At 42.8% G+C, this 17,482-nt stretch overlaps 1 protein-coding gene across 5 annotated transcripts in view; it reads right to left on the bottom strand.

Moving 5' to 3' along the window:
* Positions 1 to 17,482, bottom strand: part of XPO6 (exportin 6) — a 55,372-nt gene that overhangs the window by 19,887 nt on the left and 18,003 nt on the right. For all 5 annotated transcript variants that reach the window (XM_062611934.1, XM_062611929.1, XM_062611930.1 and 2 more), the window contains exons 3-8: positions 17,268 to 17,380; positions 14,066 to 14,263; positions 11,136 to 11,295; positions 10,665 to 10,742; positions 4,716 to 5,169; positions 921 to 1,047 (exon numbers count right to left, since the gene is read on the bottom strand). In XM_062611934.1, coding sequence (XP_062467918.1) covers positions 921 to 1,047; positions 4,716 to 5,169; positions 10,665 to 10,742; positions 11,136 to 11,295; positions 14,066 to 14,263; positions 17,268 to 17,380 — 1,130 coding nt within the window. The remainder of the gene's footprint in view (positions 1 to 920; positions 1,048 to 4,715; positions 5,170 to 10,664; positions 10,743 to 11,135; positions 11,296 to 14,065; positions 14,264 to 17,267; positions 17,381 to 17,482) is intronic.

Below are 17,482 nucleotides of genomic sequence, written 5' to 3'. Positions count from 1 at the left end.
CTGAAATACCCCAAAATTTACAATGAGTATTGCAAGCTATGGCAAGACTGATTTCACACAATGAAAACAAGTTAGCACGCACTTCACAGGAAGGGCTCCTTGCTTTATTAAAACACTTTTAGAAAGTCATTGGAGACATTAATAGCTGTCAAAAGATCACCAAAAGATTTTGCACAAGGGTAGGAACCCAGGAATTACAAAGCTGGTCTCAGCATTAACCCATCTCATGGCTTGCTGCATCAGCTTTGAGCATTTTATAAATCTGCTGCCTTGCCATTATTCATACATGGGGACAAACAGGGGTTTGAATTCACTGTGACAGCTTCTACAGCAAGGTAACACACAATAAAACTCCAACCTTGGCTTTTGATACAATACCAAAACTTACAAGGAAAGCCTCAGATAAAAGAATCACAATCAGGAGGAAGAAAACCATTCCCAAACACAAAATGAGCAAGATGGAGATGCCCTATCACTGACAGTGTTCAAGGCCAGGTTGGACGGGGCTTGGAGCAACCATCTAACTGTCTAGTGGAAGGTGTCCCTGTCTGTGGCAGGGGGTTGGAACTGGGTGAGTTTTAAGGCCCCTTCCAATCCAAGGCAGTCTGGGATTCTGAGATTGTTCCAGACAACAATGTCTGTTCCAAGGACTAGCAAATAAATAAAAGCAAAACCAAAGATAAACACCAGGCAAGTTGCTCTTGCAAGATGTGACCCGTCTCCAACTAAATCCAAGGGCACATTAAGCCATTTCCAAGTCTCCAGCACTAGACGGGAAGTGCCAGAGAGACAAGTTAATAGGTTTTTTTTCTAGGATAACCCAAGGTATCAGCTTCCCTGGGGAAAACAAGCTGACCCTGCTTTCTGTACAAAACAGAAAAGAGAACAGACCATGGAAAAACAATGTCTCAGGGCTGTACCTGATGAAAAGTGTATTTGAACAACAGTGCCAGAAACTCAACCACAGGGAACTGGGAGTAGGATTCAATTCGTCGTAGGTGGACACTCACAAAGAGCCGGAGAAAATCCGTAAACTTCTCGATGTAGCTACAAGGGAAAGGAGAAAACAACTGAGAAAACATGAAGGATGCCACAAGGGAAAGCAATTTCATTGAAACAGTGATCAAATTTACTCAAAATCCTTTTAATAAAAGAAAGTTACAATTAACAACCAGCAGAACAATTAAAATATAAAGCTCTGCAACAATTACCTACCTTCATTCCGTTAATACCTGAAACAGTAGAAAAGACAGTCTAGTCAAAAGCAACTTTAATATTCAGGTAAATATATTTGAGTTCAACCATGCCTGCAAATAAGCACAATCTCTCCCCACCCTAGAGGGATAATTAACAGCAGGGGTCATCTTACCGATGTAGATAGGATTAGTGGAATAAATAGTACTGCTGAGGAATTCAGCTGGAAGCAAGAAGTTAACACAGGAGTTAGCAATACATGCGTTACATTTACACAAGGTAGTGGAAGCACCATGGAGCTGAGACCTGGGAAGAATGGTTTCTCCTGCAGTGCAGACCAACCATCCAAAAGTTTCTGAACTGAGCCCAGGCTTTTGTGACTAAATTAGACTATAAAGACAAAACTTATTACAAAGCATGGGACTACTCAATGTTTGGGACTGCACAAAGTGAAGATCCAAAGGAAGCCTGCTACCAACACTTAAGGGAGTCCAGCAAGAGCACCACCTCAGTGAAGCACTGAGGGTTCAAAAGGATGCACCTGGGGTGGAATTACTAAGACCACAGTGGGGTAGGTAAGCTTTTACTGGGGATTAAGAACAAACCCTGCGCAACACAAGTTTCATCAAGGTTAGAAGTCATCCTCATGAAGAGTGTTCAATACTCCATTAGTTCAATGCATCATCAGAAGACCAATGTATTGCAGCATCATACACATCGAGAGCTCCAGCAATCCAGTGGCATGGCTATGCACAGAGAAGTACATCCTTCCCACATGGCAAGAGCTCTAAAGTGCAAGAGCACCTGAAGTTTTTCTTTTAACTAAAAAGTTAGGCTCAGCAAAGTTGCAGACACACATTAACAGACTGGTTTTACTGTACTGCCTTGCTTTTCTGTTCTGTAAGCTTTTCTGGGGGGGGAACCCTACTCTTCCTAATGACGTCTCACTCAAGACCGTACTGCCAGCTAACAAAGAGCTGCAACACTGTTGGTTGTTACAAGCCTACAAAACCACATAATACTTTGATTATGCAAAAAGATTAAGTTTCCTTTTTATTTGGCATTGCCTACTTCACAAGAGATCACTAAACATAGCTGATCACAGATCAAACACTTCAGAAGTAAAACTAGCAGGAAAAGAAAGAGTCCAGATCCAAGCATTTCCTTCATGCTTTTAATTTTTTATTTCTTGAAGAGCTTCTGATCTCAGACCAGTGAAAGTCTTACTTGGTCCCTAGCTCTGCCACCTCCAAAGGTCCTTCTGCAGCCACTGGGCCATTGGTTGTATCCTTACTTGCCATGTTCTGGGATCTTCAAGTTAAAACCAAACACAAATAAAGCAAAAGATAGTTTAAGCTTACTCCTTTTCTGGACTAGTTTGGTAGTACCAGCTGTTCAAGACCACTTTGTAAAAGAACAAAAATAACCAGCACCCTGAGAGGAAGGGAAGGAACGGACCCAGGGCAAGCAGGTTCTGAAGACGGCAAACTCTCTGAGGTTTCTTCAGCACCAGTTCTCTTCAGGATTTGACTGTTAAGGTCCTTTCCAACCCTAACCACTCTATGATTCTAGGATTTTTTTCAGTCCAAGCCAAGATGACACTTTCATGCAGTATAGCTGGACGTATTTAGACATACAAATATAGCTATGCCCTATAGGGTTATATACAAAGGGAAAATCCTCACATCCCTTTCCACAGAGAGGAAAGTCAGCCCAGAGAAAGCTCCACTCCTCCAGAAGCCAGCTAAATCTTTCCAGTTTCCAGAACAATTTAGTTACATTCCTATCTCAGACCTTCACAATGAAGGGGTCTCACAATTACAGACACCAACAAATCTCTGTGGATAACATATCTAAGCAGTAGAACATGATGATACGGCAACACCATATCACGAAGGCCAACACAGTTAGAGACCTCCTGCAGTCTTGCCAGTGAAGGCTGCTTGCTCATGTTTTCCATAAAAGAAAGAACAAAGTTATACAAGAGATTGTGGGGTTCCAGGAAAGCTTTTCTGAAATCCAGAGTGAAAATCCTGGCACTCTGTGCACACATCTTGTACGCAATGGTGGTGCATTCATATGTCTTATTTCTAGGACTCAGTGATGCTGAATTTGGAGCAAGTTAATAAAAAAAATGAACAAACAGAATTCACTGTTAAGCAGAAATCATGATTAATCTAAGTTTATCACCCCATCACCCCAAAGTTACACATCTAAAGAGATGGAAAAATGGCATTTTACAGAAGAAACATGCAAATCATCTCCACAAACAGACCCACAGTTTGTTTCCTAAATTTGTTTTTATTCCTGATATTCAAAAAAAAAAAAAAACAAAAAAACCCAAACCCAAACAAACAAGAAAACCCCAGCACCCAAAAGTTCAAAGTCCTAGTTGCATTGGGGATCAAGTTTTATACAGCAGCACCATGTATCTGTAACACGACACCGAGCACATTCACACAGTCACAACCTATTCGCCACCATTAGCCCCAGCCTGCCAGGCTCTCCATGGCAAGCCTGAAACAACAGGCAGCCTTCAAGCCCTCCAAGCCCTCACCTTTTCCACCACCCTGCAAACAGGTGGATTCAACCACTCAACACAACAGCAAGACACTGAAGGTGCTGAGGCACTGGCACAGGGTGCCCAGAGAAGCTGTGGCTGCCCCATCCCTGGCAGTGTTCAAGGCCAGGTTGGATGGGGCTTGGAGCAACCTGGTCTAGTGGAAGGTGTCCCTGCCCGTGGCAGAGGGCTGGAACTGGATGAGCCTTAAGGTCCTTTCCAACCCAAACCAGGCTGAGATTCTATGGAGTAGGGTTATCTGCTATCAAAGAATTAAGCTGATTTAGGCAAAAAAGGTGGCAGTAGCAGTCTGGAAAATGACAGCACAGTCTCCCAAGATGCTCTGTCTTCCTTGCTGCCTCCTGTCAAGCCAGACAGCCCTGCAGCAGAGCCATTCACTGCTGCCATGAATGGAGCTTCTGAGGCTGTCTTTTGGTGGTGTTTAAAAAACAAAAAAGTAAAAATGAAAAAGCAATGAGGAAACCATCACATATCAGTGAAAGGTAGGAAACTACTTCTATTTTCTTTCGAGTCATGACTCGTAGAATATCTACCCACTCTTTGTATGAGTTTAAGCAGAGAAGGCAGATACCGACCAGGAAAGGGGATACTGCAATGCCTTTACCTCACTGAGCCTCTTCTGTTTTCTGTTACAACTAAATGAAGGGCAGGTTCAGCTCTTGTGCCATCTCAGACCTGCAGTCAAACAGTAACGAATGGGGGGAAAGGGGAGGAAGAGGACAGGAAAGAATACCAATGTGTGCCACCATGGTCCCTTAGCAAACTCAGCCCCTCACGAGAACCTTACCTGTGGGCACCTACCTTTCTGTCTGTCTCCCTCAGCACAGTACTCTGAAAAAAAGGTGATTAGACACACCATGCATGACTACAAAGTAATAAAGACTGTCCTTTAGAAAGCAAGAGGCCCTAGCACAGCTACTTAGCTGCTGGTTGCTCTTACCTTTCATCCAGTTCCTCTAGCCGGCTTTTCACCGTATGGGCATTGTTCTCCTTGGTAATCTTCTGCAGGAGGTAGAAAGTCTGCTGGAACATCCGCAGCAAATACTCTTCAAACTCCATAGGCACACAGTTCTTAGACATCAGTTCATTGATGCAAGACATAGCCAAAACACCAAGGCGGCCACGCTCCTGTCCCAACACTGAGTTCTGGCTGCTGCCATTGACAGAAGTCATCTTCCGAACACGGGTGTCACAGCCAAAGCGAGCAAAGTGGAAAATGGTGGTAAGGAGTGATGGAGTGATACTAGTAGATAAAGGGATCCAGCTGAAGAGGTGTGCCAGGCACTCCAGCGCCAGGGAACATATGTATTCACTTTCTGTGTCAAGGATGGGGATTGGCTGGTTCAATAGTTTGGCTGCACTGGGACTCTGCAACAGGCTACTCAACAGGTCACCTGGGAAACAAAGCAGACACTTGCATTATAAGCCAAGGCAATTCCCTTCAAAAGCTGCAATTGACCAGCCCCAGCTATAAAGCAAAAGCTATCAGAGCCTGTGGCATTCAGCAGGTTAGTGCAAAAAGACTTGTCTGAGATGAACTATGGATTTTTCTCTTCAGGGATTCAGTAGTTTTGATCAGATCTCACACCAGATCAGACTGGGAAGCACACCCACAGTGTTTTGGAAAACAGCAGTGCCATGGCATGTATTTTAGGAATTTAGGATAAATTCACCCCCCACACTAGGTCAACCATCCTTGATGTAAGCTTGCATGAGTTCTCTGGCACATCCACTGAACCTTGGCAGAGTTGCGCCTGTTTGCATGTGACAGCTTGTGGATGATGTAAGAGCAGATGTTCTAAGTCAGACTAAGAAGCCAAGCCTACTATAAAAATATGGTACCTTTTGTCAGTGACCAAAAGCCCAGGCAGGCACAGACCACATTCCCCAGCCGCCAACTCGCCTTACAAAGGTTTCTGAAGCCAGGCAGGGTTTTGAAGGATTCTCCACAGCCTCAGGACTTATCTTAGAATCACAGAATGGTTAGGGTTGGAAAGGGCCTTAAGATAATCTACTTTCAACCCCCCTGCCATGGACAGGGACCCCCCTTCCATGACTTTATCTAGTCTCCAACTGCAGCCACATAAACTCAGTTGTTTGCAACATTCTGTGACAGAGTTCCACAGCTTAACTATACATCATGCAAAGATAGGCTTGGCTTGGGGCTTTGGCAGCTGATTGTTTCATTTCCTATCTTCTGTACCCAAACAGGGAAAAGAAATCATCTCTTTCCATTCACATGTCACTCGGTAGGTTTCTACTGCAGCTCCTTGCTCTCAATTTCTCTGAGGGAGTGAAGAGTACCACTATTCTTGTTACTTATATGGAAGCTATTCAATACTCTCAATCACCTTTACTGCCTTAGAAGCTATTATTTCTACTCTACGCCTATTGATAAAGGAAGACCATAACTGCAGCCACTATTCAAGGTGCAGATGAACCTTAATTCCACGCAGCACCGTAGCAGATAGCTATTTTTGACTGCTACTGACCTAATTTTTTTGTTGAATCATATGGTGCAATACTCAGAAGGGAGCTCTGCATACTGAAGGTGAGTTTGGAACCTGTGATTTGGCATGAGATGAGTGTGTGTGTATATATATATACACACACACACACACCTACACCCCCACCCCCCCCCCCCCCCCCCCGAAAGAATAACCCAAACACAGGTTATACTTATCTGCATTGTGTTTCACCTTCCATTTGCCCACAGACATACAAGACCTTCTTGCAGGTCTTCAGTTACACCTTCCTCACCATTTTGACCATCTTGATGCCCTTGACAAGCCTCCTTGTCTCTTTACTAAGCCCTATTCCAAAGTCTCTAACAAGTATGTCCATGAGCACAGTTCCAAGCAGTATACCAGAGGTGACATCCTTTCTCATGGCAAGAGGGGACTATCTCCACTCACCTTTTGTCTCCTGCCTTCTACCCAATGTATTAATGATCCAGAGACTCCTTATCCCTGATGGTCTTTGCTTTCCTAAAGCTTTTGCCACCAAGCCTTGTTGAAAGCTTTACAGAAATCCACGTGGACACCACCAGGTCAGCTGCCTTTCCCCACAGAAGCTGACGGCTAACTTGCAGGCTTCCACATTCTGAAAACCTATTCACCCTCCCCAGGTTATTCAATACTCTGGAGTACAAACGTCTTCACCTTTAGAAATCCAAAGGCACTTGCTACATTACAGAATGTGAAGTTCTCCACAGAAAACCCAAGTAGTCTTATTCTTTTTTTCCTTTGGAAAGTGAAATGACCCAATGCACCAGTAGTATGAAAATAACAGGTATGATTTACTGAGCTATTTCCAAAGCACTCAGGAGTATGCATGGTGAACAGATCCCCCTTAAGTCTCCATTTGTCAGCAAGAACAATGCTGCGTATCACTAAATTCATAACTCCCTGCCATACCTTATTGTTGTTTATTTCTGCTCTGCTCCAGAAACTTTAGGCATCATGCTGCTTTGGTGGAATTAGATAACCCTGCACTTAGTCTTTACATGAAAGCAGCCCCCATGGTGTCATCCACAACTATACATAGGCTGCAGTGTGAGAGCTGCTTGCACTGTGTTTTTACAGAAGCAGATATGCTTCTTTCAAATGTCCACTCCAGCAAGCTCCACAAAAATCAATGAGAATCAAAGATTGACATCTTTCAACCCATCAGCACCAGAAACTGTAAATTTGGGCTCTGTAACTCATAGCAGTCAGTGCTTTGCATCCAGTTAAATTACTGAAATTCAGATTTTAAGTTGTATCTGTTGTCTTTGCAAAGAGGTGGTAAATTTACAGGATCGAATATATTTGTGCACAAGAAGAAAACTCTCAGAAGGGTCTGGAATGAGGCTATTCTGCACAAGTCAGCAGCAGCAAACATTTCTGCTTCTCATCTGTTCACCATACGCGACTGCATATGCCTGACAAAGAAAGAGCTATAAATCATGCACAGCTATTTGGATGCCAAGAGATTATTGCTGAGTAAATTCTACACTGATGCAGAAATTCACGTTTCCCAACATAGGATGTTATCAGAGCTCCTTTGCTAAAGTGGCATGAGAAATGCGTTTAACATTGTCTCTAAGTGCTACTTAAGAACTATGCAAGAGTTGCAAGTAACCACTCTGCTTCCCTGTACAAAAACAGGAAGCATAGCTTTTCCAAGTTCCTAAAGAGATTTTGGCTCTGATGGAAGATATTATATATTTATAAGAACTCTGAAGCCCACTTTCCTTTTTGGAGCACCTTTAATTTCACCTAAATACAAGGAGAAAAAGATGGTGGCCTCATCTAAGCAACAAAAAAAAGTTTAAGTGTCAGCCGTAAACAGGAATCCTTTGCTGCATGAATGAGACTCAGATATAGCTATGTGGGTAAAAAGATTTGGTCAGCTCACAGATTTCACAGACTTAAAGGACAGAGAAACAATTAACATCTCCAGTGCAGAATTTAATGTCAGTTTCACTAAACCCATGTTTGTCCTATAGTTCACCTTCCAATCACACATTCATCTCTGCCTGCAAGTAAGGACACATAAATGTGCAAAGCTAGGACTGCCACCCACCACTACAGACTTGTGTATCTGTCTTTAAACCTCATAGGTTCTCCATGTTAGCAACTCATGTTAGCAGTTCCATCAGTGCTCTTCCTCCACTGTGGATCTTTCAACTGTCCTCAAATAGCCACCCAAAGGACATTTGGTTAATAAAGAAAATTAAGATAGTTCTTCATGAAACCAGAAAGTGAGCAAGCAGTGGATGAGAGGGAAGTACGCAGTGCCCTTCCTTTTGGACTTCAAGAACTTGAATCACAACCAATTTTAACATGGAGAGAGTAGCTGAGGCAGAGCACAAAAGAAAAACAGAGAATTTTTCCAATAAACAAGTTTGCATAAGAGGACCCAGTGAAACCAAGCCTGAACTGCTAAAGGAATTGCAGTGTAGTCTCCATTACTAGCAATTACCTTGAAAACATGCTGTGTGCAGTTTGTTTGTTTTCCCTAAAAGGGGAGAAAGGAAAGACCCAGAACAGAAATGGAGCATGCTTTCACTTTGGGAACTGTAATCTAAAGTCACAAGGTGAATGCACAGGTGGATGAAAAGCTACCTCAGCACATGCACCATGCAGTGATTCACTGAGGAGCTGAGAGGACACCTCACACAGGCTCCCACCAGCAATCAGCCCAGAATTCGTTCCACTGGTAACTTTTTACTACAACTCTAGACAACAAAACAAGAGATTTTCTGGGTTGCATCAGTTTAAGTTACCAGCACCTCAAAAAACCAAAACAGTGTTAGTTTTTTCCATTTAATTCTGGAAGCTGCTGTTCATGGTGCAGCACCCTCTCCTGCAGGCATGGCCTTGGATGAACCTGCATTAACCAGCATCTGCAGCATACACTTGGTCTCACCAAGCAACCCAACCTGGTTTGTACCAACACAGAGTCCTTGGCCACCGAGGAACTGGACCAGCAGCTGACACCAACATAAACCAGCTTTTTCCCATGGAAGACCCCAATCTTATGAAAGCACTGAGGCTCTTGCTGCCAGGGTGGGTACAGCCTGCACTCCTGCAGCACACTCACTCTTGCCAAGTAACACAAGTCTTGTTTTTTTCTGTTAATATTTTATTTCTTTTAAACTTGTGCAAGCTACAGCAAAATCCACCCTATCTAAACAGATGGAAATATTTCTTCCCATAAGTATGTTTTGTATATAACTATAAAAGTGCCTCAAGCTCTTCTACAGGAAAGAAGCACTTGAAGTTCTACCCAAACTTAAACGTGAAAGTTTTAACACTCACCAAAACATCAACAAAAGCTTAGCACAGGCAGCTGTTTTAAGCTACTAGTGCAATGTGGCCACAAGGAAGTGATCTGCAACTCTCAATTAACTGTTTAAGGTCCCAAAGACAAGAGAGACAAAGTTACAACTGTGTTAACTCACAGAACAGCACCAAGCACAAGTGGGTATAGGTATGATCCTGGAGAAGGAAGTACTGGATCCACAAGCCTTTCTACGCACAACTGGGTTCCTGACCCTAAGCCCTTCTTTTTCCTTGTTAAAAGCAGGCAGAGCCAAGATCAAACAACATAATGATTTCACTGCATCCTGGTATTCCTCCTTGCTTTGCTTTGCAAGGATCAGGAACAAAGACACCACAGTCTGCTGGATAATGCTTGGGTGAGCAAAAGTAACAACAACCCATGTTACATCAAGGCACAAGAGAAACTGGTAGTCATCAAGATGAGCATTAAGCCTGGGGTGACCCTAATGCATCCACCCCCTATTTAGACTTAACAGTATAAATGAAGTGTGAGCCAAGTATACAGACATAGAAATAAATTCTCTATTTAAGGCAACTATAAAAATGTATGTAAATGAGTTTAGATAAGTTAAATACCCATGCAAAAGACCAACAGGAATAGGTAGAAAACAAACTTTCAGTATATGTGTATATATATATATATACACATACATACACACACACACACAATGTTCTAGGCACCCTTTTTTTTTTTAGTTAGGTGTTCAGTTTTGCTCCACTTTGGCTTTTGATGCACTTACAGCTAAAATTCAGGGAGGACAAAGCCAAATCCCTGAAGTTAGAGTATTTTGCACTGATACTTCAGAAAGCTTTTTGCCATCTGAGGATAAAAAGAAGCTATATGTGCACTTTACAACAAAGTGGCATTTTCTGTGGGGCATCCCCTGCAGTGGAAATTGCTTTGTGTAAGGTTTGTCTTTCCAACCAGGAATTTGTTGTCCTATGAAAAGCTCTAGGAAAGTGTTATTACAAGAGATTAGACAGCAAAGAAAAGAATCTGTGCCTGATGTTGCAAGTTTAAGTATATGGAAATATCATCTTCTAGCTTTAGCCATCCTTACCACTTTCTCCTGAAGTTGGGGATGGTGGTGGAGTGGCAGCAGTAGCACTGTGCTTGTCCCAGATGCTCTCCAAAATACCTGCCCAAAGAGAGATTTTTCAGAACAGCCTGCTAAGAGACGGATAGATCAACAAACATACTGGAGACTGCAAGGGAACTTTGGTAGAACACATCTTCAGTGTTTTGACAAGGAACACTGTCTTCTCTTAGTGAGTTCAAGAAAATTACCAAGCGTTTATACACATAATCCCTCTTAATAATGAGGGGGATATGCAGCTATACAGCCCCTCTACTGCATGAGTTGTTTCATTGTAAGCTGACCCAAATGCTGAAAGGTAGAGTTGAATGCTCAAGCTACAGGAGCAGCCAATATATTGCCAACATGTTGCTTCACTGAACCCAGAATGTTCTGGCATCTTAAACCTGGTGAAGAAGGATATTTGTTTCAAGGTTCAAGAGCAGTAACTCCTACCTGTGAGGAGCCCAAGCACTGTTTGCACCTGGTCTAGGAGCAGCTTGCGGAGCTCTTCTTTCCGGGCCACGCTAAGATCTTCCCTTGGACATGCCAGTTCTTCCGAAGTAGTTTTCAACATAATCAGTCCCAGAGGAGTGGTCACAGGAGACTGAATTAACTGAGGGGAAAACATGAGTGCAACATGTGATGACAGCATTCTGTAAAGCACTCAGCTGACAAGTGGGATTATCAACACTGCTAGCAGTTTACAAGTGCTCCAAGACCACTGGAGTATCAGTTCCCAGTCTGCAGTGCTGTATGTTGAAGGAAGAGAACTGCAAATATTTGATTTCCTGAGACATTAATCTATGATGTTGCAACAGTTAAGTACCATGGGAATCCCTGGGGTTTCAAGAGAGCTTTCCTAATGTCACTGTACCCATTCTCTGTTTCACCATGTTTACTAGGAACAGTCTGTTGCTTCTGTTTACTGCCTTCTGCTGACATCATCACTTCTCAGAACTGCCTCAACACCAGCAGTTTCACCATGTAACAGGGCTGCAGTCACACTGGGCTAAGGAGCCTGCACCAGCAGCCAAGCAGTATCCCACTAAAAAGCCCTCCCCATGCAGACAAAAAGCTGCAGCGAACATCAGCTGACACCAGAACAAGCTCAGGGATCCAACCTCTCCTTGCCTCTGTATCACATCTCAAACTGTAAATCATATTTCCCCTAAAAACAGTAACTTCCACCACATGCAGGAAGAGGACTGGAGAAAGGGATTCTTGCCCTTGGTAGCCACTGTGATTATTAAAGACACATTCAAGTGGGACAAAGTTTTATTTTCAGCTGAAAGACAGCACTGCTCATCACTGCTGACCTGGAACATCCAAAATGGTTTATGCACTACCCCCTCTGGGAAAAAGAAGACTAAAGCCAATCACGATTACTACAACTAATCCTTGAAGTAACAAATTCTGCAATACAGCCTGACTTGGGTCCTAATTTCCCTGACCCTCCAAGCCAGAGACAGGCTGAGTTAACACTGCTAAGGCTACACGAGGGAAAAATGCCCATCCAAAAGCTCTTGGTCTAGAAGCGCATGAGCGTGGCTTTCAGAAAGGAAGCACAATGGCTTTCAGAAAGGAAGCATGATGGCACAGGAGCAGACAGCTAAAGAATTAAATCAAATGCACAACTTGTTAGGAAGTTGCGAAGAGTCTGAATCGTCTTCTCTCAGAGTATTTTCTGACAATACCAGGAAATTTAGCAATACCATAGACTGGTACTTCAGTAATTTTAAACAAAGTAGAACTTTCTGTGTTTGCATAATGACAATACAACAGTCCAAGTCACTTCTCTCCAGCCCTCAAACGGTTCAATAGAAGGTTTGCAGAACTGGGATACAATTTAATACTAAAGAACGAACCAGTTGCTTCAAATGATCTCAGAAGTCCTGAGACAGGAGTCACCTGCAACTCCAAAAGCAACTCATTCTGCTCCTCTGCTACTCTTCATTATTTGGAAGTCATGGAGGTCAGTATTAGTGTTTTAATACCACTTTCTCCAAGTATTTTTGGAATGTGCTACAGAAGTTAATTTATAGGATCATTTTCCTCTGCAACCGAGTCCAAAAGGAGAGGCTTAAGGAAAAACAGATTCCCAAACTGGGCTCTGCAATCACTCAAGATAACCTCCTCCAAAGCAAGTAGAAGCCAGTACAGCATTTCAGCTCATATCCAGGTGAAAACAAAGCTTAGACAGTTGTCTCATTGTCAAATTGACTACCCAGGAAAAAACTGCAACATGTTGCACTATATGACTACAGAAAGCTGTCTGAAAAGAAATTACACCAGTGAGTAACAGGCTCTGTAGGCCAGGTGAGCACATTTTTAAATTTGAAATTAATACTAGATCCATTTCTCTTAAAGAAACGACACTCAAGGACTTTGATTTATTTAAATAACTGCCTGTGGCTTGTCTGTGGGCATAACTGCATTCAATCACTTCACTTGTCAACAGAAAAAAGACTGTGCAGCACTTCAGTTTACACTCAGCCTCCTTATGCCAATTATGACTAATTTTAAGAGAAATGGAAACAAGGTCCTTAAGCCAAAAGACAAGGTTTGCACCAGCCTCTTCAGGCTGTAGTGGCAGTGAGCTGTTCACCAGGCTCAGGCTTCACTCTGTAGATGCTGAATTACAACCAACATTCAAACTAATGGCACTGTCTCAACCAGGATCCTCCAATACATACTATGGTCTTCCTGCAAGAGCCCTCTTAAACACCCCAACCACGTTCCACCAGTGACTTTACATGATGTGGCACCAAAGGTTTTAGGGTACCTTTGGCTGTTAGGTGAAACATCTCCAACAGCCACATTCAGAAACTTCATTTGTGAGAATCATCCAGTGATGCCAGTGATGCATCCATAGTGTTACTGACTTTTTACCTTTAAAGAACCCACAACCCCTAAATTTTCAATAATTACTCCTGAATTCTCCCTTGCGAGGGTGCTGAGGTGATGGCACAGGTTGCCCAGAGAAGCTGTGGCTGCCCCATCCCTGGCAGTGTTCAAGGCCAGGTTGGACGGGGCTTGGAGTAACCTGGTCTAGTGGTAGGTGTCTCTACCTGTGGCAGGGGCTTGGAACTGGATGAGTTTTACAGTCCCTTCCAGCCCAAACCAGTTTATGATTATGAAACAGTTAAAATTCAAACTGCAGTTGATACTTGCTGCTTTGTCAAAACACATTAACACAAGAAAAATATTATGCAGGAAGCTAAGGTTCATCTGCAAAATTAAAAAGGAAGATGAGTTTAAGAAGCAATTTTGCTTTTCATATAGTTTCTTAACCTCTGTCAAGTCGATATTCAAGGAAACAAAATAACATCTCTCCACAAATTAATATAAGTTTAATACAAGTTTTCTCTTCATAAACTCCTTACCTGCAAGATGTTAGTGAAAAAGTCATGGTAGAACATTGGCCAGTCTTGCCGGCCAATATCCACAATGACTTTGCAGAGCTTGTTCCTAATGAAGTAAGGCAGAGTTTTATGGTGAGCCAGAAGGAGCTTGGGCAGGCAGCTGCGGATCTCCATTTTGTCTTGAGATGGGACCCCAAGCCACATCTTATTGATTAGGTTCTGGAAAAGAAACAGACCTCTCAAACGAGCTCATCTTAGACCTGCTTCATTGAGTTAAACATCAAGAGAACTGGACACAGTGCAGGGACAGAGCACCGGGCAGAGCAGCTGCATCTTACATCCCAGGATTGACAGTCCCTGCCACACTGCATGGGCAGGGGAAAGGTTATAGCTTTCAATCCATCCAGGCCTCACACTGACCAAGCCCGAGAAGTACCTATATTTGTTGTAGTTCAACCTTCTTTACTGCTGTGGGTAGACCTACAGAGAACAAAATGCGTGGGTATTAGCAGGTTAAACAGATGTTTCTCCTCTGTTAGAGCTCCAACACCTATCTCACTGGGCAAAGAGCTCAAATTTAAGACATTTTAATAGCTCAGCAGCCCAGTACCAACCCTGATACCTTTAACAACATGTAGAGTGTGTGCAAACTAAGCTAGGCAGAACAAGAGCAGCTTCATGGAGGGCAAACGCCACATCACTAACTTGGAATAAGCTTTGCTACCTAAAGGAGTACTCAGGCAACTGAAGGCAGCAATGGCTCGAGCTGCTGAACAAAACCTGTTGAACTTTACAAGCCACACTGCATGTAGGCTCGAGATCCAACAAAAACCCACCCCCACCACAAGAGTATCAGGTCTGTACAAGCCCTCCAACAGGAGAGTTTCACACAAGATGGGTTTCAGTGCCCCACGAATTGCTGCTCCTGGAAAACACCATCATTTCTATTAACTGACAAGTGTCAGCAATGTTGCGATTTTAACTGGGTTTGAGTCAAGCAGAACTGGTCTGGCATGCCTATAAATTATTTCCACCACACCTTAATCCTGGATGCCTAGAACTTCCCCGTGAAAGAAGGGGGAAGCATAGTCTTGTAAGGAGCAGAAAAAAAAGAGGGGAAGCAAGTTCAGTTTTAGATGACTCTGATGCCACCCAGGTCTCCTTAAGCTGGAAGGTCACCAGAGTGACTGCCTTGCAGTGACAGGGCACTACTTTAACTGAAAGCTTTTAGTCCACTTAAAGCCAGACAAAATCCTTCAGAAGGCAGAGCTGCGAATTGCCTTCCTGCCATGCTACAATCCCATTTAAGGGCTCTGGAGCATTAGGAGCTGAGCCTCTCAGAGTAAATTACTGAGGCGACCTGCTACTGAGGCGTTTGTACCCATCTGCAGGCAGGTAGCTTGGGGAACCTATAAGCAGGAGATGCTGCAAAGGGGTTTCTTGCAGATAATGGAAGATTATTTGCAGTCAAAGCAGATCCATTTCACAGTGCAGACTTACTGTACAGAGGTACCAGTTGAGAGTGTAGAGATACAGAGGTACATTTACACATTAAGTTCCTAAAAAAGGTTGCTTTCTGGGTGCTCTCACAGAGAAGATCCAGAAGTTACTGCTTAAAAACAATGACAACCAAACCAAATGAGAGTTTCTTGCTGCAAGTCCAGAAGAAGAATTTCATAAGCCCCAATAAAACTGGAAGATATTTTAGTTTTAACATTCATGATTTAACGCCCACTGAATTTTGTCCTACTCTTCTGACCTCGAAGTGGCAGCTTTCTCCACCTGTGAAATATTTTTGGGAAGATGCTCTCTTCTCCAAAAGCAAGAAGTGAAAAAGGTTCATCTGGAAGGGGGCCATGGGATTTTTATTCCAGGTCCACCGTTAACTTCCTAGACACTCTGGAAAACACAACATTCTCATGAATGTTTTGGGAATAATTCCCATGTTTACATACACGCTCTACTGAAATTCGGTACTCTGACAGTTGAAGACTGATGAAGTTGCTATGAGGACTAGTTGAATGGGCAGCTCTCCAGTAATTAACTTTGGCAGTTCAAGCTATCAATGGTGAGATCCTAATCTCTCATTGATCTTTAGACTTATGTCCCTCACTTTACACTTGGACAATGATTTCTTTATTCTGCTTAGTTATGGGCACAATTATTTTTTCAGTACTACTCCCCCCTCCCAGAGGGAAAGCAGAGGCTCAGTAATCAAACATGCTTTAATCTTCATAAAAATCAGTTTAATTATTGCATAGTGCTGCTGTGTGACATCCACCCCCAGAACAGGGAACAACTCCCACACTCTCATGATTACCCCCTTTTAAAAGGAAGGCAAACCAGATTCAGTTTGCAGGTCAAGTCCAGATAAATAGAGTGAACACTTAAAGTGAAGAGGTCACCATCAACAATGTGGGTAATTCTGTTCATAATAAGAGTTGTTTGCTCCACCTAAAAAGTGGCCACTGCAAAGGGTGTAAACCCCCTCTGATGTAGGAGCAGAGCTCAGTCTGCCCAGCCAGCCAAGAACATAACACAGAGGTCAGGGACAGACCAGGGTGAGGTGTGACTCTTACCAAACCCCAGACTATTGCTAGGGAAAAACACTGCAGTGGTCACGAAGAAGTCAGTTGATGAAACAGAGCTGCTCACAGAAGACTTGTTTCTTCCAGTAGATATACAAATCAATATTTAGGCTTTTAACCATAACTTTTTTCTTTTATAAATAGGTGGGATATGGTATTCTAAAAGAGACCTTACCTCTACACCTAGCACATAAGCTTGCAGGATGTTGTTCAAGAGCATCAAACACAACTATGAGATGTCAGAAAAATAAAGAAAACTTTGTCTTCCCTCTTGGCATTACAGTTAGCAGAAGTAGCAGGTAATAATGCAAGTCTTCCTGACCATAAAAATACCATAAAAGCAATATGACTCTTAAAAGCATTGTGCAGAAAACTCAGGCAGCCTCTGAAACTGGAGGTAGTTCATACTGTGAGATGCCAGGAAATGAATTCTTCAGTTTCTGTACAATGATTCATATTCTCCTACTCTTAGCTTGCCATTAAGCAGCCTCTCTAGGAGAGCACAATAAAAGCATCCTTTTGCACTATACTTACTAGGACACCCCTTTCAGACAAACATTTTCCAATCAAATCAATTGCCACATAAAACTGCACCAGACAGAAAATGCACTAAGCAGGCAACAGCCACAGCTTACCTCAAACACAGTCAAACTGTACATCATGACATAGTCATTTCTTGTACTTGAGAGGAAATAGAGGCAGAATCTCCAGGCTCCTATCTGCTGGGCAAAGTTATTTAAAAGCTCCTCTGAAAAAAACAAAGTATTAAAGAATTACAGGGTGATTCTTAAGCTGTGAACAAATCCTTAACAATTTATACTGGCAATGCAGTAACACACTGAGCATGGAA

The sequence above is a fragment of the Pezoporus occidentalis genome, unplaced genomic scaffold, assembly GCF_034315485.1.
Source record: "Pezoporus occidentalis ecotype Australia unplaced genomic scaffold, CSIRO_AGI_Poc_V1 ctg158, whole genome shotgun sequence".
NCBI lineage: Eukaryota > Metazoa > Chordata > Aves > Psittaciformes > Psittacidae > Pezoporus > Pezoporus occidentalis.
Note: the sequence above shows the minus strand (reverse complement) of the source record. Positions and strands in the feature narration are given on the sequence as shown.